Source organism: Strongylocentrotus purpuratus, unplaced genomic scaffold (assembly GCF_000002235.5).
Source record: "Strongylocentrotus purpuratus isolate Spur 01 unplaced genomic scaffold, Spur_5.0 spur5_scaffold_6, whole genome shotgun sequence".
Taxonomy (NCBI): Eukaryota; Metazoa; Echinodermata; class Echinoidea; order Camarodonta; family Strongylocentrotidae; genus Strongylocentrotus; species Strongylocentrotus purpuratus.
In genome coordinates this window covers 39,407,411-39,431,865 of record NW_022145612.1, presented here as the reverse complement: position 1 = coordinate 39,431,865, position 24,455 = coordinate 39,407,411, and the positions used below count along the sequence as shown (strand labels likewise).

At 35.0% G+C, this 24,455-nt stretch overlaps 1 protein-coding gene across 1 annotated transcript; it reads left to right on the top strand.

Moving 5' to 3' along the window:
- Positions 1-310: 310 nt before the first annotated feature.
- Positions 311-22,540, top strand: LOC105447243 (annexin A7-like). The gene is made up of 4 exons (XM_030972461.1): positions 311-559; positions 5,323-5,615; positions 16,893-16,971; positions 18,144-22,540. The coding sequence occupies exons 1-4, from the start codon at positions 530-532 to the stop codon at positions 18,162-18,164; spliced, it is 423 nt and encodes a 140-aa protein (XP_030828321.1). The 5' UTR covers positions 311-529; the 3' UTR covers positions 18,165-22,540.
- Positions 22,541-24,455: the final 1,915 nt, after the last annotated feature.

Below are 24,455 nucleotides of genomic sequence, written 5' to 3'. Positions count from 1 at the left end.
TAGAGTTATTATCATTGGTTCGATTTATCTACTTTTCCCCTTTCATATACAAATGAATGGTTGGATTTAAGTTCGAGAAAATAGTATAGGCCTATCTATGGCTGTGATACAGACAAACGCACATAGTTTGCAAGAATCTTCAGTCGATTTGAAGGAGGCAGACTTAATCAGGAGAAGAAGAAGAAGAAGACATTCCCCAGTAAATAGGCCATTTTCTTTGGTAACGGAAAAAACCTACTCTGCCTGGAAGCCAGGCTAACTGGTGACAATAAAATTGTGTACATACGTACGTACATACAGCCACTGGGCATAGTGCCTGTGCAACGCTTCCGCATTGATACTTCGCTTAGCTAGACCTCTACGAATACTTTGCTCGTAACCAATTAGAAGAACGGTATCATCGGACGTCGGACTAGATTCATCGTTCGCTTTCTGCAAATTCTGGTCTGATCTAGAAAACAGTTGCTTCTCATCCCAGTCAATTATCTGGCCTTCAATTTAGCCCCTGTGAAAGGAAAGGACCAACAATATGAGCGACAAACCACCTCCACATAACCCGGTAAGTTTCAGTTTCAGTTTATTTTCATACTTCACATGATGTAGACTAGAATCTATAAAACTAGGCCTAGACTCTATAACAAATTATTACATTTGGCATGTTGCATTTTTCAAATGTTATACAAACGAAGCTAGAGAATGATACATAAGATGATAAGACTAAGTTGAATAAAGGGAGAAATATGATGGAGCCAAGTAAAGTCCTACTAAAGAGAAAGCAATGCTCAGTGGCGGATCTACTACTACAAGAGGGGGGGGGGGTCGGGTTAGGGGGTTTACCCCCCCCCCCCCCTTGGGCTGCCAAGTGTAAATGTGATGTGCATAGAAAAACGCCATCATGTGTGTCCACATGACTGTGTGCTCAGCTCAGTCTATAGACTCACTGAAATGTTAACCAGTCATTAATTTCCAAAAATAGAGGACCGACCGAGTGCCAAGAGTTAGAACACAAAGAAAGAATTAACGCACACTGGAGAAAAACCAGTTTCAAGTGCAAATATTGTGAGAAGATATTCAACTCATCTGGTAACTTAACCAAACACATTGTTTATTTAACTGTTACTCGATTTCAAAAGACATTATCATGCACTGCTTTTTATTGTCTCCATTGTGTTAGTACTAGTAGATGCCAGGAAAACATCACTCACGGGGGTTCAAAATAGCAAAAAAAATTGCCTCGTCTCTACTTGGACAAACATTGGGTCAAACCTCCCCCCCCCCCCTTAGCAAAAAGCTAGATCCGCCCCTGGTAGGCCTACTTGTAAGGCCATGTAAAATTGATTTCATGTTGATCGTCCCCTCCCGCTTCCTTTTTTCCGCCCGCCTCCTTATATTTGATAATTGATTTTTTTTTTTTTGATTTTTTTTTTTTTTTTTTACAATTCAAAATTCAGTTTAATCATCATGATCATGTGATAACTTTACATACAGAGAACTTGAACATTTCAGTACCACAAAGCTGTACATTTTAACACTGTTCTCATCAATGCACCAGCCTTGAGATACACACAAGGTTGGAAGATTATATTCTAGACATAAACCACAATAATTGATGATGGGAATACAGTTGTCGGTATACTACTTGTATATACTATAAAGCACCAAACCAACAGAACATAACTATCCGGAACCAAATATTTGCTTTCTTTCATATTTCTTTTCCTTTCCAAATGAATACACCAGGATACAAATTACCAAGATAACTTTTCACCTAACAGAACAATGCTTTATAAAGAAATGATTACCTACCGGGTACATAAGATATTGCAATATGCTAAGGTAATCAGGCTTTGCCATTTTGATGCGAAATCTGTATTCTTTTGTGATTTGTTGAGGAAAAGCCAGCTAGTTTATTTCTAACACTTTTCAGAAGATACAAAACATAAATTTAGCCGTTTGCAAGACAGTGGTTTATATTATGTACACTACTACATGTCCAAGAATTTTGTAAATAATTACAGTAATAATTACAGTAATAATGAAACTTTTCATTATGATCAGGTCCAACACCATGACATTTCAAATAATAATATGATAATATGAAAACAATATATTTTCTTTTTATTCAGAAAACAACACAGAATACTTACCATATGCATCTTTTCCACCTTTTCTTCAAATACGCTGTTCAAATATTCTTGTACAAACATACTAAGACTCTAGAAAAAATTGTATTGAAATGTAGAGTGGTTGATATGCTATATGATCGGCGATATGCTGAAGTGAAGCTGCGCTAAAAAATGATGCGATGATGCATGCGCTGCGCATGCATATATCGCATGTATATGCTTGAGTCGAGGAGCTAGCTAGAGATGAGTCGATCGAGTCGACTGATCATCGCATCACAGATACCTCACGATAGCGCGGCCGCGCTCTAGCGCTGGATTTTACACGCGGCAGCCATCTTGTGAAAAATATCAAATATCAAATAACATGGTACACCCTCCTCCTCTTTTTCAAAAAATCGGGACGATCAACATGTAATCAATTTTACATGGCCTAAGTTGTAATATAGTAGGTCATAGGCTCCAGAAGTTACAACATTGATATAGATCTAGTCTTGTGTATATTAAATAGCGTAATAGGATTTGGAACATATTTTAGGGAATAGGTAAACATAGGTTTAGCAATACTTGTGTTAATATCACTACCTGTACGCAATGGCAATTTTATTGGAGCGTACCCAAATGTCGGCATCATTTGACAGTGTCGCTGGCGCTGGCGCTGGCCTGGCTGTGTCTCGGTAAAAATGAAGTGTAGCCGCGCTGGCCTGGCAAAAACAAATTTCTTGGCAATGACGTCAACATCTTGGTATAATGGAACATACATGAATAGAACATTTTTGCGATATACATTTATTTAAGTAGGGGGATCTATAATTTCTATCTCACCTGCAGCTGCACTCATTCCAATGTCAATGACATTATTTATTGTTATGCATTATAACCTAAAACTTGTTAAAGATTGACAATGCGTTGATAATTTATTTTATTTTTGTAATTGACAAAAAAAAAATAGAATTTGCAGAGATCCATGCATCATCCATATATAATCCTCGTGTCTCATGAGTCATGTGCAGCACTTGGTGGATACGAGGAAAGGGGGGGGGCATGGGAGGGCAATACTTATTGTTCAGGCATAATTAAAGAAGTCTATTAATTACAAAAAGAAATGTTGGCCCTACACCCCCACTCTCACAATAAATTTACAGGTGTAATTCTGGATCAATTCTTGGTAAAGTGATAAATGCCCTAAATTTTTCAAACAATTAAATAGTATCGAGTGACCCCCACCCCCCTTTATGAATGTACAAAACTTTCCAGCCTCTGAAATAGAGTATTTTCGTACTTTTTGCAGTGCTTTTGTGCTTTGTTTAGGGCATGGCTGCAAAACTGTCTACGGTATACAGTCTTTGTAATATTCAATATTGAAAAGTTGTGGTGCAATTTAAAAAGTTCCCTTGCGTACTGTCTTCTCTGGCCTTAGTGTGATTCCTTTAAGTTCTAGCCCCCTTTTGAACTGCGTAAGGGTGGGGGCTGCGGTAGTAGATGCCAGAAGTGTATGCCACTATATCGTGCTTATCAGGCGCGTACACAGGGGGGGGGGGGGGGTTGGGGTTAAACCCCCCCCCCCTTCAGTTTTTTTTATGTGTATGTTTTTTGAGAAAACCCCCCCCCCCCCACTTATGAGTTTTGATTTTTTTTTTTGTAAAAAAAATATTAAAAAATCCTAATGGACGACCTAAAAAACATGTCCTCTTACCCCCCCCCCCCCACTTATTTAGCGGCTGGCTGAGTCGTTGCGAAATTTTTGGCCCGATTTCAAAATGTTAAAACCCCCCCTTGAAAAAATCCTGCGTACGCCACTGGTGCTTATACTATAAGCGAAATGAAAAGACACTCATTCTTTCCAGAGCAATTTATCGAACTCTAAGTGAAAATAAGTCTGCTGAATAGTGGAAAAATTACCACTTATTGGAGGCTCAAATTTTTTAGTTTCAAGTTCAAGCGGATATACAAATGCCCCTATAGGCTCCATGCACAAACAGTATGTACATGTACATGTGAGTACAAAGCTGCCCTGCTCAACCACTACCAACACTGTGGAATTCCCCAAACTCTATTTATAAATTTGTATGGATAATAGCGTCCTCTAGGGCTGTGATAAACATAACATTTATACAGAAATGTGCTTTCACTTCACTGTGGTATTTCCCTGAAAATCATTAACTTGGCACCAGTGGTGACTGTGGCATATCTATTATCTATACATGTATGTATTATGGCACCTGGGGCAAATAATGAAATTGTGGTATATTTTGTTCATTTTTTAACCCTAAAACACACAATTTCCAATGCATTTTATCCATATGAAAATGTGCATGGGAGTACTGAAATCATAGGCATATGAGCATATTTTCTTGGGGGATTGGGGGCTCAGGTCTGGTGACTGAATATCAACCCTCCTGGTCATTATTTTCATGAGCGAGCAAATTTCTTTCATGAAAAGAAACCTTTATTAATGTAAACTTATCAAAATATATTTAATTTGGCCACCTCACTGCCCAAACTTTAGAACTTTATATCATAAATCTTTGGCTGTCATTGAGAGTAGAGAATTTGAAACTTTTTCCTCAACTTTTTGTAGTTGCTGCCTTTCAGGTACTGCCGGTAGCACATGCCTCCTCTGCCTTTTATGTCATAAATATCCCTACTGGATCAGATGGTGAAATGATGATGAAATATAATGAAATTGGAATCTTTCTTTAATAATTCACATTGCATTAATGGTTAAGGAAATAGTTGAAATAACATTTGTGAAGCTTACCCTGTCAGTGTGCTGACAAATAGGGCAGACATACATGTTTGTTGTCTAAACTGCAGCCATGTGCATACTTCAACATGGCTCATGTCCAGAGTTATTACAACTTAAATATTAATTAGACAGGAACATCCCAGCAGATTGATTGGCAACGTTGGTTTAGTAAAAACCCTAGGAAAGGTGTGAGAAGGCGACTGGGAAACTTATCTTCACATTATTGTCCCATTTAGATTTATATTTACATTTTTAGTTTCCTAATGTACAATCTATTATTTTTTTTAATTATTATCATTATCATTATCAACATTATCATCAGCATTATTATTATTATCATTGTTATTATTGTCATTGTTATTATTATCGTCATTATTATGATTATCGATATTCTTATCTTAGTCTTATTTACACATTTACACTGTTTCCCATATAATTCATTTTGCTCAGAGTGCAGCCCCTGCACCCGGCTACCCACCACAGCAAGGCGGACCACCACAGCAAGGCTACCCACCACAGCAAGGCTACCCTCCACCCCAGGGCCAGGCCCCTGGCTATGCTCCACAGCAAGGCTACCCACCTCAGCCTGGCTACGCCCCTCAGCCCGGCTACCCTGCTGCCCAACCCGGATACGCACCACAGCCTGGCTATGCACCCCAGGCTCAGAATCAGATGTCCAACACTGTTGTTGTGACGGCTCCACCAGCTGTCCAGCAGAGTACTGTAGTAGTCCACCAGCAACAGTGAGTATCATATCATTTAAAGCTTATCAACACTAGTGTGGCTAGGAGGGATTAGACCATACAGCGAGGTCACTGACAGGTGGCTATCTCATCAACTCAGCTCTCAAATAACATAAGAAATAGAGGATCATGGGGGACCAACAGGCACCGATTGGGGAAGTTTTCTATATAGAGGGAGCAAGTAGCTACAAGTAGGACAGTGGGGCTTTAAAGGGAGAGGGGCATCTGTTTCTGCATGCAGAAAAGCAATAATCCGCTGACACCAGATTTTAGAAAATATCATTTATGGTGTCTGCACACAGCAAACCTGCCTGATTATCAAGATGTTTATGATTGGAAATCAAAATTTAAAAAACCGATTTCCTAACGGTGCTTATAACACTATTGGGGAAAATAAGTATGCTAAAACCAGTCACTCAAAGATTTTTGTCTCGCCTGCGTAGCAAAAAAGCGAGACATAGGCGCCGCTTTTCCGGTGACGGCGGCGGCGGCGTCAACATCAAAAACTTAACCTAAGGTTAAGTTTTTGAATTTTTAAAATAATTTTGAAAGTAAAAGGTCTTAGTCAATGAAACTTAGACTATAGGGTTAGCAAGTATCCCCAATCATGTCAGTAGAATTTCAGGTCACAAAGTCAAGGTCAAAGGTCATTTCAGGTCAACAGACTTGGACTATGTTGTGGCATCAAAGGTTAAGTTTTTGAATTTTTGATATAATTTTGAAAGTTTAAGTTCTTAGTCAATGAAACTTGGACTATAGGGTTATCAAGTATCCCCAATCATGTGAGTAGTATTTCAGGTCACTAAGTTAAGGCAAAGGTCATTTTAGGTCAACAAACTTAGACTTTGTTGTGGCATCAACTACGCAAGGAACGCAACCTGTCCACAAGAATCCGTATCAACGGGACTAAAGTTTTCATTCAAACAAGGAAGCTAGCATCTGGGACAGGACCTCAACCTAAATGGACAAACTGGGAAGATAAGTAATCATTCATGTATCTTAATTGTGTAATGGACTTTAATTCAAAGTTGTTATTGGAAAAAAATAATGATTTAAATTAACACCCTTTTGTTTTGATGAACTGAATCTTAAAGAAAACATTGATCTACTGAACAGTAATGGACTGAATGATATACAATGTTGTTTTAGTTAAATGGAATGTGAGATTGTAAACTGTTTGAATTTTGATAGTTTTGCAAACGAAAAGATCTCTGATCTTAACGAATAGAAATGGAGTGAATTACCTTTTGGTAAGTTTGAATTTGAATGTGAAGATATGAACTGTTTTGAATTTTAAAATTTTGACATATCTGCTAATGAGAATCTTTTTATTACATTTACATTCATCATAACTTGTTTTGGAAAACATTGATAAATTGATCTAAGGAACAGAAATGGACTGAATGATGAATAATAATGTTTAATTCAATGTGAAGTTTGGGAACTGGTTGTGAATGTTTTTGTTAAGCCTGCAAATGACCGGCAAATGACAAGATTTCACTTAACAAACAAAAATGGACCGAGTGACCTATAAACTTTTGTTTTGTTAAAGTGAATGTGAAGTTTGTGAACTGATATGAGTTCATTATATTTAAATTTATCTGGATTTGTTTTGTTTTTTTGGAAAACATTGGTTTAATGAACAAAAATTCATTCAAAAAGTCACTTAACACACACTTCGAATTCTAGTTTCATGAAGCATGCACTACAGTAGCAAGCATGAATCTACGCTACCATCGGGTTTTTGGGGTCTAAACTGAGCAGTTTGTAATACGTACCGTTTCATTGGCTCCGAACCCATACAATCCACTGTGTTAATTGATGCTTATTGGTTTATTGACCTTTATAATGGTGTTTTAAAAGCGTTCTCTAATGCTTTGTTTAAAATGTTTTATTCATAATAATTGTTCATGGTTAATACATCATACGGTCCATATCGTGCTTGTTAGGAGTTCATCTATTTTAATTGTAACGCAAAATGTTCAATTCTTTGAACTACCCAATTTTCATTGATTTACTATGTTTGCAATCTTTCTCTTGTTTATCCTAATTTGAGCGTTTCTATGCCTGGTTCAAATATTCAGTGATTCCCCCCCCCCCCCTCCCGGGCATTGGAGGTTGGGTAATGCATGGCAGGTTGGGTAATGTATGGCAGGAATGTTTTAGACGGCTGAGCCGGGTGTCTTCTCATGAGAGAAAGCTTAAACATAAAATAACCTTTTTTTCTGCCGTGCGCTTGGGATTGTGAACACTGGCTTTTCACTTTCACTGGAATGAAATTTTGGGAATGCTTTTCAAATTAGTAGATTGCTTTCTCTTATGACAGAGGCCTTTTGTTCGGCTGTCTAGGATTATTTGGGGTTTTCGTGTCCTACTTTTTGGTGTAATGATTGTTCTGTGGAATTAGCATCTCTGATGTCATGGACTTTCAAGCATGAATAAACACTATCATCGAGTGTTTGGGTTCGGAGTTGAGAGGTTAGTGTTATTGTCTGTTTACAGATCACGCTTCAAATAAGTTTTTGCGCTGACACTATTTTCTTGGCTCTGAACCCATATACCCTGTTCGTTTTCCTTTCAACATTCAGTATGCATGCTCTTAAGGTATTCTTATTCCTTTATTTATATTTCGTTAGTGAATTAATAAACGTAACCAAAATTCTGTTTTAATAGCCCTTCTTTTTAAAGATGATCTTTGGTCCTTAAAAATCCTCATTGTTTAATCACCCCCCCCTTCTTTTATCCAGCGGTTTATGCTTCGTTGACTTTGTCATTCTCAGCTCTTTTATACCCCATCCTTTCTCACTCAAATGTCTTTTGAATACTGACTTACATTTCCTATTTTCGCCTTATTCTAAATAATTTTGATATTGGAGCTTGTAACATTTTTTTGTTTGTTTTTTTTGTTTTAGTACGGTGGCGTCTCGTGGCTTACCGGGCAGAGTAATTTGATGAGGCAGCATGCTTTTGTTGTTGCTGTTTGTATATATATTTTTTTTAATATTTTTTCTTGCCCTCAGGATGCTTTGCTCACGGTCTGCCACGATGCGCAATCGCATGAGGTCTAAATAAATAAGTATTTAATAATGACGTTTTTTCTTTTCTTTGTTTTTTTGTATAGGTATTTTCTAAAAAATGAAAGTAATTTTCATTATTATTTCTGTTATATTCACTCTTTTGTTGCGTATAATTATAATTATGACTAGTCTACATTGAAAATCTATTTCGAACTTCTTTATCTATATCAGGGAGTTGAAGATAGTGTTGTTTTGCTTTGTAATGCTCTGTTACGATTTTGCGGATGTTTATCGTTTGTTCTCCAAGCCTGCGGAGATTTCTTGTAATATATTCATATCTGTTAAATGTTCGTCTTTTGTTTGTCTATGTTTACTTGTGTATTTTTTCTTGTCTATACTTAATTTCCATTTTTATATCACAATGTTGTCCATACAGACCGATTCTCTTTTTCTAACTAAATTTGAAACTTCCATTTTAGATACTGCGCATTATTGTATATTATACTACTATTTTGTTACGCAATCCTTTTGTGGTCAAACTCTAAATGGATACGTTACATAATAACTTAGCGTTTAATTCTCTTCGTGATGATCGATATGATGAGACTATCGCCAATTCTCTAACTGAGTACATTACTAACCAGCAATTCAAAGACTTTGGCCCGAATTCACAAAGCAAGGTTTAGCTCAGACCAAGGTTTAAGTTTAAACCTCCTTTTGTTTCGCCAAACCTCCTTTTGTTATTTACAAACCAGGTTTATAAATAACAAAAGGAGGTTTGGCGAAACAAAAGGAGGTTTAAACTTAAACCTTGGTCTGAGCTAAACCTTGCTTTGTGAATTCGGGCCATAATGTGTAATAATAATATTAATAAAGATAAATTTTCTTTATTCCATTTGAATATTAGAAGTATTAATAAACATTTTGATGATTTTCAATTCCTCTTAGATAATTCGTCCCAATGTCTTCCCTCTATAATTGGGCTTACCGAGACTTGGTTAACCACAGATCCTAACCCACCATTTGCCCTACATGAAAATGATTTTATTTTTAGTAGTAGGAAGGAAAAACTTGGAGGAGGTGTTGGTTTATATGTTTCAAAAAATTATTCTTACAATGTTTGTAATGATATTACTATAATGAACAATATCTTGGAATCCTTGTTTATTGAAATCTTATTGCCAGGTCGGAAGAATGTAATAATTGGTGTAGTTTATCGACCCCCAAGTAGTAATACTTTAGATTTTTTATCGTCCCTAACTGATATTTTGAATAATTCGGTAATGATTAATAAAGATTGCTTTATAATGGGTGACTTCAATATCAATTTATTAAAATATGATACTGATAATTTATGTCATGATTTTTTGGAAATATTTTTATCAAATTCATTCTTCCCACTTATTTCTAAGCCCACTCGTGTAACTAATAATTCTGCTACATTGATTGATAATATCTTTAGTAATGTCATTCCACATCCTGATTCATACATTATACTTTCTGATATATCTGATCATTATCCCATTTTTACTCAGTTTACTCTTTCAAATTCAGTCCACGGTGGACGGCCTCGTCCATTAAGACGTCGAGCTTCCCCAGAGAATATAGCAAGACTTGGAGCCAGTTTAGAGCATGCAGATTGGTCAAGTGTTTATAACACTGATGATGTAAATAGTTCGTATAATAATTTTTTAGATATTCTGAATGAAGAGTTAGATACATGTATTCCCTTACAAAGAGATAAAGTAAATAATTATAAAATTACCCCTAGACTTCCCTGGATTTCGAAATCTCTTCTAAGATGTATTAATAAAAAGAATAAGTTGTACTATAAGTATAAAGCAAATCTTACAGATAGAACTAAAAGTAAATATACTTCGTATAAGAATGCTTTGATTAGAATTTTGCGTTTTGAAAAGAAGAATTATTTCGTGAATCGCTTAGAGTTTTATAAACATGATATGCAGAATACTTGGACAATTCTTAAACAGGCTATGAATTTGGTCCATAATAAAAATGATATTATTAAAATAAAAAGGGATAATGAAGTGGTCGATGATTCTGATATGATTGTAAATATTTTTAATAAACACTTTTCTTCGATTTAAATAGCACAAAATATACCACAATCAAAAAAATCTTTCACAGATTTTTTAAACGCCCCAAATACAAATTCTATTTTCTTTGTTCCAGCTCATAGATTTGAAATAATAGATATTGTTTCTCATTTGAAAAACAAGAAAAGTTCTGGTGTTGATAATATTAATAACTTTATTTTAAAAGGGATAATACCTTTCATTGTAGATCCATTGGTTCATATCTTTAATTTGTCTTTCTTGAATGGAGAAGTACCTAATGTTATGAAAATTGCAAAAGTTATTCCACTATTTAAGAAGGGTGATAAGCAAGATGTAAATAATTATCGCCCGATATCTTTATTATCATCTCTTTCGAAGGTTTTAGAAAAACTTATACATAAAAGAACAGTTGCTTTTTTGAAAGTTCATAATATTTTTTGTGATTCCCAATTTGGATTTAGAGAGAAACATAGCACGAGTCATGCATTATTATCACTTGTTGAAAAGGTAGCTAATGCTCTCGACTCCTCTTATCATATCCCAATAAACAAAATCACGTGAAAATCACGTCAATATCAAGGTATCGACTTGAGGAGAGTTACGTTCTTCAAACACCTGACATTTACGTAAATGTGTTAATACGTTTATTGCACTAGGTAACTTAAAACACACGTACACTAAATCACGCAATTGTCACTGCAATATCACCATTATAATAACGTGATTATCCCTACCTTGGAGACCATCGTTTATAAACCTAATACTCCCGTGTTTGTTTGGTTATGAAATTACATCTTCATAAACGAAATTATCGCGTCACAGAAACACGTGAAGCGTTAGTGATAGTTTTAGTCAAAATATCTGCGTGAAATTCACGTGAATATTACGAGGCTGACTTGAGATATGTTCTTCATTCACGTGAAATTTACGTCGAAGAGGAAGTATGTTACTGTAACCCGCGTTCAACCCAATAATTACGCAAATGTTACGCAATAAATGAACCAAAATAATAATAATCATCCCGTTTCTGAACATCGTGTCTTGGATCTTCCATAATTACGTCCAGGCGCGCTGGTAGCAGTTTGGGGTTAGAGGGGGTTGGGGGAGGGAGGTGGGTGCAAACATCCCAGAAGAGAAAGCTAGTTGCAACTGGTCCAGTTGATGAACCATTTAATGCCAACTGGTAATCCTGGAAATTGAAATGGGCTAAATGATCCAGTTGATCCAGGCCAGTTATACTTCAACTGGTCTAGCTGAGCCACTAGAACCATTTGCTTAACTTCCAACCAGTTGAACAGCAACAATACTTCAATACTGGTACGTCTGTATTTCCAATGTAAAGGCATTGGTAATAAGTAGACTTACATAATTTAATTAATCGAAAAAATTTCGTACACTTGTACTTTATTGAAATTATTTTAGTTCATAGTTAATGTTTCCCTTATTCATTTTTAACTAAATGTAATTTATACGAAGTAGCGAAATGTAAATGTAATTTATATTTGTACTATTTTCGAAATGAATTGCATATAACTAAATCATCAGTAATTAAGAAATATGCTGTAAATTCAGATAAATTGTTTAAAAAACATAGATCTGCACGCACCCCATTTTCAATATGCAAATTAACTGGTGTCAGCTGGTTCAACTCGAAATATGCCAACACTCAGTCATCAACCGGTGCAACTGGAAATATGCACACTCCAGTTATCAACTGGTGCAATGAAAATATGCCAACAGTCAGTTATCAACTGGTGAACATAGAAATATGCCAACAGTCACGGTATTATCACCACGGAACTTAAATGGTAACTGTGAAACCATCAAGACACCTAAGAATAACTCATTTTCACACCTGGAAAACACGGAATACCCAGCTTATATAGATAATCCGTTTGAGTCACGAGATCATCACCGCGGAACTGCTGGCAACGTTGACTACCATTTAAATAGGTGTTTTAAGACACCTAATCATGACTAATTATTCACACCTAAAAGTCACGTATGCCCAGCTTAGATTAATATTCCGTTTAAGTCACGAGATCATCACCGCGGAACTGCTGGCAACTTTGACTACCATTTAAATAGGTGTTTTAAGACACCTAATAATTACTAATTTTTCACACCTAAAAGTCACGTATGCCCAGCTTAGATTAATAATCCGTTTGACTCACGGGATCATCACCGCGGAACTTATGGCAACTTTGACTACCATTTAAATAGGTACTTTAAGACACCTAATCATGACTTATTTTTCACACCTAAAAGTCACGTATGCCCAGCTTAGATTAATTTTCCGTTTGAGTCACGAGATCATCACCGCGGAACTGCTGGCAACTTTGACTACCATTTAAATAGGTGTTTTAAGACACCTAATAATTACAAATTTTTCACACCTACATATCACGGATTCACAGCTTAGATTAGTAATCAGCTTGAGCCACGCGATCATAACCAAGAAATTTATGGTAACTTTGAAACCATTTAAAGAGGTGTGTAAGACACCTCCGAATTACTAATTTAATATAACCAGAGATTCACGGACAGAACAATAAGACGATTAGCCGTAACGTAACGTGATTATTACCATCAACCTTGGATAACCTGTGAAACCAATCGATTAAGGTGCTTACAAGACCAAATAATTACGTATTTATCGCCACCATCGGTTAACGGACAAAAAACTCGTTGCTTGGTCAAGTGGTTATTTGGTCATAAACACTTTATTTACAGAGGTAAGTGCAATCACGTTACTCCAGTCGCGTGATAAACTGGTGGTTTTTAGGTTAGATGAAAACGTGAACAGGAATACCTTTTTTGTTTAAATGAAGGCACGTGTCGATAACGTTTAAATCTAGTTCAAAAGGCACTATACTTTAAAATCACTTAAAATACACTCCCAAAAGAGGTTATTTTTTAGTGTTCTGTTTATTGGGATGGTTGGAATACTCCTGGACTTCTCCAAGGCCTTCGACACGATCAACCACGATATTTTGCTTCATAAACTTTCTCATTATGGTATACGTGGGAAGGCCTTGGAGTGGTTCAGGAGTTACCTTTCCGATAGGAAACAGTTTGTATTTCTGGATGGTCACACTTCTGAATTACGAAATATTAATTGTGGGGTTCCTCAAGGTAGTTTGCTGGGCCCGCTTTTGTTTATTATTTATATTAATGATTTTTATAGATCATCAGATATGGCGTCTTTTATATCATTTGCTGATGATACAAATTTGTTCTTTTCACATACAAATCCAAATACTCTTGTTGAAATTGTAAATTTTGAATTAGAAAAAATTATTCAATGAATCCGAGCTAATAGGCTGTCTTTAAATTTACAAAAGACTAAATATATTCTTTTTAGTAATTCAATAGATTCTTTGCCAACTGATTTAGTTTTTGATGACACTCATTTGGAAAAGGTTACACATTCTAAATTTCTAGGTGTAATAATTGATAATAAGCTTTCATGGAAAGTTCATGTCGATAACATTTCTAAAAAAAAATCGAGAAATATTGGTATATTTAATAGACTTAAAACACAACTCCCATCTTCAGCATTATTAACATTATATTCATCCTTAACATTACCTTATCTGAATTATGGCTTACTCGCATGGGGTAACGCTCATCAGAACATTTTAGACAAACTTTTATTGTTACAGAAGAGAGCAGTTAGAATTATTTCCCAGGCAGATTTTCGTGCACACACTAATCCGTTGTTTTATGATAATAATATTCTGAAAGTAAAAGATTTGTATTTGCTTCAATTAGGTCAATTTATGTATAAAAATACTAATGATTTGCTGCCAAAAAATTTTAAGACTATGTTTTTAAAAAATCGCTCTTTTCATCAACATTCAACTAGACAATCGGAAGAGTACCATTTGCCATTACTTCGAACTTCCTTCGCTAAAAACACTTTTATCTATGATGGCCCAAAATTGTGGAATTCCTTTACTGATTCCTTGAAAAATGCCCCTTCATTATATACATTTAAGAAAAGATTAAAAATATTTTTGTTCTTAAAATATAAAGTAAATTAGTTTGATTTACCCCCCCCCCCCTGACACCCACACACACACACTAATACTTACACATTATACACGATGCATCATTGTCTTGGTCATTTTGAGGAGAATACGCGCATACTTTCCCCTTATTTTCTCTTTAATAATTATATGCGCAGTTATCGATTTATCGATTTATACGGTCTTACTTTTTACTGATAATCTGATTTGTATTGACAATAGTATACGGAATGTAGAATAACTGATTTGTTGTTTTGGAAATGTTACGTCCACGTCTGTGCTGTATTTTCGTTTTTGTTTGTTATTGTATGTCTTTCTCCGTCTTACATTGTCTCTACTTGTTACTGTTCTGTCTTCGCGGGCTTGTCATTGTCTTTACTTTATTTTTTTATTTTTTATATTTTAAAAACAAAGAGCAAACTTTTATATTAATATATTTGTGTTTTTTGTTCTGTATAAGCTAATTTGTGTAATGCTACTTTGTTATTTTGAGGGACCCATAATCTACAAGTATCCACTTTTTAATGGGTCCCTCCATTTCCATAGAAAATATCAATTTTTTTTGTATTATGTTATTCAAATTATGTTTATATGCAGTTTAAGTATTTGTAAATGATATTATTCACATGTTATCTTGTTCAATTTTTTGTTTTGTTTTAATGAAATATTGTTCTGATTTCTGTGGAAATGAAAAATAAACTTGAATTGAATTGAATTGAATTGAATATTTTGAATTTTTAGCATATTTTTAAAATTGATTATTCAAATTCCATGAAACTTGTACCCAAGGGTTACCAAGTATCATAAATCACATGATACAAATTCCAGATCACAAAGTCAAAGTCTAAGGTCATTTTAGGTCAGTAGACTTGGATTTTCTTTTCACAACTTGATATGAGATTTAATAAATCAATTTTTGATTTATTTTTTTTTAATATTTCATGAAAGTTATCAATCTTGGTAAAAAAAATAGTAAATAATTTTCTGGATGATTCTTTGTAAATATTCACTTCAAAATGCTGATTATGTACAGAGGATTTCAATTTTGGGGGCCTGCTAATGGGCCACCCTGCCTATAAATAATGTCCCAACCTCAATTTTTCATCATGTCGAATTGCGTAATGCAGGCTAGACCGCCGAGAGCTTTTCCCTTGTTACTTTTTTGAGGCACTTCTTGATCAATTTTATGCATAGTTTTTTTAGGGCTTCAATATTACATCATATCACAAACACTGAACACATAGGGCCATGCATCTCAGATTGAACATTGTTAAACGATGCCTTTAAGGGGATTCATGCCCCCCCCCCCCCCAAATCAAATGGCCAAAAAGAATCTTTGAAAAACAAAGAACAGAAAAGGTAAGGGAAAAGAGGACCTCCTCCTGCACTACCCCCCTCCCCCTCCTACCCCCACTACCAGTGACTTTGTGAATTCACATTTCATTTTCCAAGCCAATCACGACGAGTTCTCCCTCCCTTCCCCATGATTCCAGTACCCCCTCAGTGCCCTGACTTGTGCTATGCCACTGCTGCCATTATCTTTTTACGCCCCCTCCTACTATTTAATGTTTTTTATTCGACATGAAATAAATAAGAAGAATTTGAGGAAAGTTTAAAGACACTGTAGCAAACCTCATTCATATTCTCTAATTTCAATTGTTTAGAACCTCTGTAGTGTGTGGACGAATGAAATTTTATCAACATCATTTTTAATTTTTTTTAAATTGAATACCACCAGTTCCATAAAATTAATTGTGTGCAGGACAAATAACAAATAAATTAACATGGAATGCTCTCATTATCTTGGAAAAATGATAATGAGAAGTTACAATGTAGGATTACATTTTACTTGGCCTGAACGGTATGTGTAGTACATGTACATGTACATAATACTAGCAGTCTTCAGCTGTTGTAACGGGAAGAAAATTGGGCATCATTTCATGAAACTGTCATTATGTACAAGTTCACTTACATCCCATTGACAATTTGAATTGTCGGTGAACTTGTAGTAAAGACAGTGTCGTGAAACACAGCCCAGATTCTAACAAAATCCAACGCATATTAACAATAAATATAATTATCATATCCTGGGTTTGAGGAGATCTTTTCTCATGTGATAACATGTTTCTCATTTTGTTGTTTTGTTTTCAGACGTCGTGGTGTGAACCATTGTTTGCATTGCGTCATTACATTCTTCTTTTTCCCGTGGGTATTCGTCTGGATCATCCTGGTGAGAAACATTCAGAAAAAAATATAATCATAATCATGATCATAATCATGGCCCAGTCTGAGAAATTTGGGATTGGTCTAAAACATGATAATATTGGATACTTTTATAGTGCTCATATCCAACACACTGAAGACTCGTTCAGATATGACGCGGCTAAACAGCTGGGTTATTTAAAAACATAATGACGTAAAATGTAACTCAGGCAACACCATACATTGTCTACCCAGACCAATTGATCTCATTGTGAACAGCGTCCATTTCTAGTAGGGTTTACAATGGCAGGGGAATAGTGCACATAGATATAGTGCATAGAGTACCCGGGCGTGCCTTAGTTCACAATGAATATATTAAAGTCCAAAGTCCTATTAGAGCATAACCCAACCTTTGTGACATTTTTTTAGAAATCATGGAAAGGGAACAAAGTGCTTATTGAAGCGTCAATAAATGCCCTCCTGCTTACGATCAACAATGTCTTTTCTTTGATTCGATATCTAGTGTATACACTTTTAGATATGATACATGTAGTCTAAATTAGTGCAGGAGACAGTACGTAGCCTGATATTCTTTGCATTATGCATTTGATATGTTTGCTCTTTCATAAAGTAATAAAATGTACATAAATATTTATGAGACTATGTTTTAATGGGGCTCTTCTTGAAATAATAACTTTGAATTATACATTTCTCTCATGATAATCAATGGACGTCTACGTGTGGATTGGAGGATAGACTGCATAGAGTTGACACTGCATTATTGTGTAGTAATCTGATTATGATGGGTCTTGTATAAAAAGAAATGTTTAAAACTTATTAAAACAAGTCTAAGTCAAATATTATTCAGATTTAGGCCACCTTTGTTTATTTTTTTTCTATGGATAAGGCCTTACCAGTAGTTAAGTTTCATGCTGTAAAGTATATGTTTCATGTTAAAAAGAAACCCTAAAATCTTTGATCATACAGGTTGTATAGTTCTGGTAGTTTTTTAGAATCCAATAAAGACTAATAGATGTTTTCACACAGACTTGTTAATTAGTTATCCTTTCATTTACCGGTACTCATATATTATTGTGTAATTAGAATATGACAGTTCTAAAGTTCTCTAAATGTTTGCCAAATGGAAAGGAAAATAAAGATTTATTCAAACTGAATATATTTACAATATTCATTCCACAGTGCATCACAGAGGGTTGCTGAGACAAAGAGAGGAGACACCACCTGATCATCTTTCACCTTTCACCTTTGAACTTTGACCTCTTTTGCCTGCATGCATCCAGCACTCTCTTTTCTTCCAAGTTTGGTATGTGCTTTCAATCACCCTAATGGTGTCTTGGAAAGAATAAATAGAAAAATGTCTTTTTGACTGGTTATAATTTCTTCCTATTTCTTATTTTCTTTAGTGCATACTGTTAAACACTGTATCATTACGACATTAGAGGTCTGTAAATAATAAATATACTGGAATTCATGTGTAATTGAAATGGCTATAATTTTTTAATTTTTGTTAGCCTTATAAAAACCTACATGTTATTCAACAACTTATATCCTCTTTTCTATTAGAACTCCCCATCAGCATTGAACTTGGCTCTGTATATACTAGAGTTCATGTTTAATTGTAATGGCAATCTCTTACTAAAAACCTACATGTTATTCAACAACTCATATCCCCTTTTTTTATCAGAACTCCCCATCACCATTAAATATGACTCATTGGCCAAACTACTTTGCCCGTTTTATTGTTTAGCACAATTTCCTTAGAATATATGTACACAGACTGTACATTTTAGTAAGTGTACAAATTATGCTTCTATATTTGGTGATTGTATGCTTTCACTTTCAGTTTCAATTACGTTAGTACTTAGCATGTGGGTGGGATGTGTCAGCATGTATAACATATCCCTCCTCATGATGTTAGTGTAAATTGGAATTTAATACTGCCCTTGCCATTTGCTGCCAAAAGAAGAACACTTTACTAACTAGATGCTGGTATGAAACATATCAATTTGGGTCTCGTGTGGTATATAGATTATACATGTAAATAAAGCACAATTTTACGTACATGTATCTGCTTATTAGAATTTATTATTTTCAGAATAATTGCCTTTGTCTTGTGCAAAAATATGCCTGGTACATTGGCCAAAAGAGTCAAGATTATCAGTACCATCTTTATCCATGTTTGTTGCATTTGATGCTAGAGAAAGGTAAAAAGGACATCCTTAAATTGGCAAAATGTGGAAATCTTCAAAAGGCTTTATCCATACAATACACATTGTTACTTTTAAAATTATGAAATAGCTTTATATGAGAAAAAGGTAGCAATAAAAGAAAAATAGAATTGTTGCCAATTTGAAGACTGAGTAAAGCTGAACCCATACTATTTTTTCTGAATGTGCAAACTAAATATAAACATTTAAGGCTGAAATCCTATGAAGATGTTACAAATAACATCAAGGGAATGCTGACTCTATATTAAATACTTTTTTAGTACTATTATTGTATTTTTATTAAAATGACCCTTCGTCCCCCCCCCCCCATGCCTACAATGTAGGCTGTACTAGCATATGAATTGAATTAAATTTCAAAATGCAATTTATTATATGAGGCTTATAATTTGAACCAAAAATGAGGTATTTCAGCCGAGATGAGATTTTTATCAAACGCCTCAATGGGTGATAAAAGAACGAAGAAGAAGATGTGCTCTATCTAGCCGTACACATGTTCATCTAAGTTTTTTGAAAACTTGTTTCTTGGGAATATAGAAAAATGGAAATCTTATTTGAAAATATCTTATATTTCTTTACCGTCCACCACTATTCACCACCATCTAGCATCGCTTTTTATCACATTTAAAGATGGTGTCATTGACAAAGTGTTCAAACTGCCATGATATTAATCTTATATTGAAAGCCACATGGATAGTATTTGTATAAAGTGGATTGATCTTTGGGGCTTCTAGGCTGAAATTGAATATTAACAAAAAATTGAAAATATTTTGTTTACCCCATTTATTGCAAATGTTCAATCATACATTCAAGCATTCAGCATTACGAAACATTAACAAGAAAATTAAACTGAAGCCTGTCAAGAAACGGCATCAAACTTTTAATAATTTTGAAATATGATATTGAATATTGAAGTGATTTTGAAATAGGGATTTATTAAATTTGCTTGATTTTAAGAGACCTCAGTTAGGCAAGATCACTTTATTGTAGGATATTAATGGTATTCAGTACATGTGTGAGGTTGTAAATTTATTTGGTTGTATTGTCACAAAATGGGTTCAGGTCAAATATACATTTACATGTAGGTGGAGTCGTTTGGGACCAAAGTCTAATCTTCTAGTTTATAAAGAAGTATTGTTATATCTTTACGACTAAACATTATCTGGCAATTCTGTAGTCACGTATTTTTTTAGCCTTTTTGTTATTTGCTACTGATATACAGCTCATGTATTTGTTGTGTATTAATTTTGCCTTCTATGTTTCTTTGTTTTTACTGTAATGCAATGTGAACAATTTAGAATTGTCACAACGGAGACAGTACTATCCTATCAATTTAAAACAATCATGGCCCAAAACAATCTTATTATTGATACAAAATCATGTATTTTATGTAATCATTTTCAAAATCTGATAAATATTTTGCCCTCTATGTCATGAAAATATCACCTTGCCAGTGAGCATGCTTTGAGGAATTATGCCCTTCATCATAATAATAATAATAATAATAATAATGTGTTTTCTTTATGTTTAAGTTTAGGAATGTGTACGATATCTGTGATATAAGAGAGCTGAGACCCAAGAGTACATGCCAATAGTTATGCAATATATTACCATGTAAAGAGAGCACAATGTGTCTGCACAATGAGGGCTTTGAAATTGTACTAAGAGTTCTGATTTGTACTTGTAGTTGCATCCTTTTCTATATTCTTATTTCTATTGTTTCGACTTAGTATAGATGAATGATTAAAACGATATGTTCCTCTCATGTATTTCACTACTTCGAGTAGAACCTACATACTTTACCTGTCTGTGTGTAAGTCTTTTCATAAACTGAATTTGGTAAACTACATGTATACTTGATTACAGTTCGTACTGACTGAGAAACATAGACAATTATTTTTTTAAAGACAGCTTTAGCAAGGGTCCAAAAAAAAAAGGATAGTAAACTAGAATATGGAATTAATGATGTTAACTTTGTCGAATGTATCATTTTAAATTGCATGTACATTTAAAGGAATTTCTTAAAATTTGTCAGAGAGTTAAGTCATGACAAGTAGGCTGTTTTTCTCTTAAATTTCTTCTTGATAATTATGTGAATATAATATAATATTTGTGTAGTGTAAGTCGTGTGTTAGTAATCTTTAAACAATCATTGTACTTTTGAATTACATGTACAAGGGAATCACCCCAAACTCAATAAAATAATGATATTGTCATTCTGTGCCTTATGGAAGGCGATATTATAGCATTCAAACTGAAGTCTTTTGTTTGGTTTGCTTTCAGTAACAGACATATAGAAATGTCTTGTAAGCTGTTTTCTTGTAGGTTTACATAACACTTAAAATGTGTATGAATTGTGCAAGTTTTAATCAGCGTCTTGAACATATTTTACTTTTGTATTGATTGATTTCATTATTAGCTGTATGATTTACCTAATAGGTCACATGATAAACCTTTATTTACCCCATGCTATCATGCATTTATTTCTGTACTAAATAGACCAACAGCCCATGAGAAAGGTAACACTTTTTAAAAAGTTGTATGAAGGTCTTTATTACTAACAATATCATTTTGTCTGTGTTGGCCTCATGGACTGTCCGACCCAGAGGCTATACAGGTATCTGTACTAAATTCACCAGGGATTGATTTTAGTATGGTCATAAGGGTACGGGCATATTTTTGAATGGGGATAGATGTCTTTTGCCCATTACCAATACTCTACAGTTTCTTTAACAAATTTAGTGAAATTACTTAAAAATTGCATTTCTGGGCACCACCTCTATCAAGATGAGACTTTTTTTAGCATCTCGGTGCCCAAATATTAAGATATTCAACACCTTGCTGCCTGAATATGAGGTGGTGCTTGCCAAAAATAATTATTGGATTTTGAAAATCCTAGGGGAGAGGAGGGGTCTACAGCCCCCCCCCCCTCCCAACCTCCTATGCCTACACGTATGAGTATACTTTTGGTCTCCTGTGCCATTCCCCTCTGTAATTGTACATTTTGTCTGCATTCCAATGAGCATTTGTTTGTAATTGCATTTCATCAACTCAAGAATAATTTGTATATTCGAAAAATTTCGAATCATGTAGTACAGTAGTACAAACAAGTTTTGTCAAACAACACAATACACATGTTCTGATGCAATTTATATTTTTTCAATAGTGGTAATAGGGGTGTGAGAGTTTTCTTTGAATTAATTATGGTGTAAGAATTCCTTGATTTATATGTACTATTATGTTATTCAAGATGTGAGCACTTGCTGTGTTGTAGGACAATTGTCAGGATATTAATGAATGAAGTTGCATTAACGCAACTCTTTGAAATAAATATATTTCCACTACTCTGAATATGTGTCTCAAATCGTGTTTTTCTTCAGATGTTTTTGCACATTGAAATGTAATCCAATTAACAATTTCAATACGATTACCATAAGGCAAATGGAGTAAATGCTAGATATGTACCTCCCAATTCATTGCATCATGTATACCTTTATATCAATTGCAATCAGATGCAGATCAGTCAGAGATGTATGAAACAGAATTAAATATTTCACAATCCAACCCAGTTGTAGAGCAAAGCCCAACCTAGTCTAGTTCTGGACTCTTTTGTATTGATTCTTCTATTCGCCGACAATACGCGTTAAGCCGAGTGATGGCGCGATCCCGAGAACTGATAAAAAGAGTCCAGGGTCCCGTTTCACAAAGCCTTTTTTCAATGACAAATGACAAAAATCAGTGACAAATTTGCCGATAACCAAGAAGCAAGGATATCACTAGCTTATTAAAAAACTGGCATTTGTCACTGATGACAAGTTTTGTGAAATGGGGCCCTGAACTAGACTAAGCTAGCCGAACCCAGCGTTGAATCTTTCAGTTTTCCTATATTGCTTTGTCGCCCTCTATTGCTGATAAACTCGTTTACAATAAGATTGATAAAGAAGGTCAATCATCGCATTAATAAAACATTTTTTAAAAGATCTTTGAAATTAATGGCAGAGGTGGTGCTCCGGGGGGAGGGGGGGCGATCCAGTGCCCCCACCCCACCCCCACACTTGTCCCTTTTTACTTAGGAAAAGTGCCCCCTTTCCTTTGTATTAAAGAAGCGCCACTTTCCCCCTTCAAACATGTGCCCTTTTCTAGCTTTACAAAAAGTGTCCCTTTTCCGTTCTCACAAGTGCCCTTTTTCATCTCTGATAAGTACCCCTTACCACCTCTGATAATTGCCCCTATTCAAATCTGAGATGTACACGTTTTTTTGTTGACAAGTGCCCCTTTTCCTTGTTAAAAATTGCCCCTTTTTCTCCTGATAATTGCTCCTTTTCATCTTTGATGAGTGCTCTCTTTTAACTCCAATATTAGTGACCTTTTTCCTTTTGATAAATGCACCCCTTTACCCCTTGAAAATGTCCCTATCAAATGGTGTTAGCTGCCCCTTTTCCTTTATAATAAGTGTCCCTTTTCCATTCTCATAAATGCCAATTTTCATCTCTGGTGAGTGCCTTTTTTCATATTCGATAAATGCCCCTATTCACCTGTGATATTTGCCTTTTTTTTTATTACTTTGACACATGCCCCTATTCCTTTTTTATAAGTGCCCTTTTTCCCTCTTGATTAGTGTTCTTTTCCCTTTTTAATAAGGACCCCCCTCCTTTTTTCTAAAATGCCTCTTTTCGTATTTGATAAGTGCCCCTTTTATTTTGACACGTCCCCATTTTCCTTTTTGATAAGCACCCCATTCCTTTGGATAAGTGTCTATTTTCCTTTCTTTATTTGAGCCCCTTCCCCTTTCCATAAATGACCCTAATAAAATCTGATAGGTGCCCCTTTTCATTCGACAGATGTCCCTCTTCCATTCTCATAAGACTAGTGCCTATTATCATGTCTGGTGAGTGTACATTTTCACCTGTGATAATTGCCCTTTTTACTTTGCCACATGCACCTTTTCTTTTCTAACAAGTGTCCTTTTCCCTTCTGATAAGTGCCCCTTTTCTTTTCTCCATAGAAGGCGCCCCTTATTAAAGCGATTTAGAGCCCTTATTTCGTTCATTAATGCTCGCTCGCTCGCATTTATAGTTGATATAATTATGTTACTTATTAAAGGTCTTTTCAGTCGTTCATGATTAGATGGTGCTTTTTTCTCACTGTGACCTCATAAATCTTTAAAAAAATTCTCGCTCCCTTAGCTCGCTCGCAAATTCAGACCATCACACCCAACTGCAAGATATGAGGCTTAAAACAGTATCTTGGACTGTTTAAAAAGATT

Excerpts from the sequence above, each read along its gene's own strand:
- LOC105447243 (XM_030972461.1), top strand. The coding sequence starts at position 530 with ATGAGCGACAAACCACCTCCACATAACCCG. Across the intron at positions 560-5,322 it reads AACCACCTCCACATAACCCG|AGTGCAGCCCCTGCACCCGG; the intron begins GTAAGTTTCAGT and ends CATTTTGCTCAG. Across the intron at positions 5,616-16,892 it reads GTAGTAGTCCACCAGCAACA|ACGTCGTGGTGTGAACCATT; the intron begins GTGAGTATCATA and ends TTTTGTTTTCAG.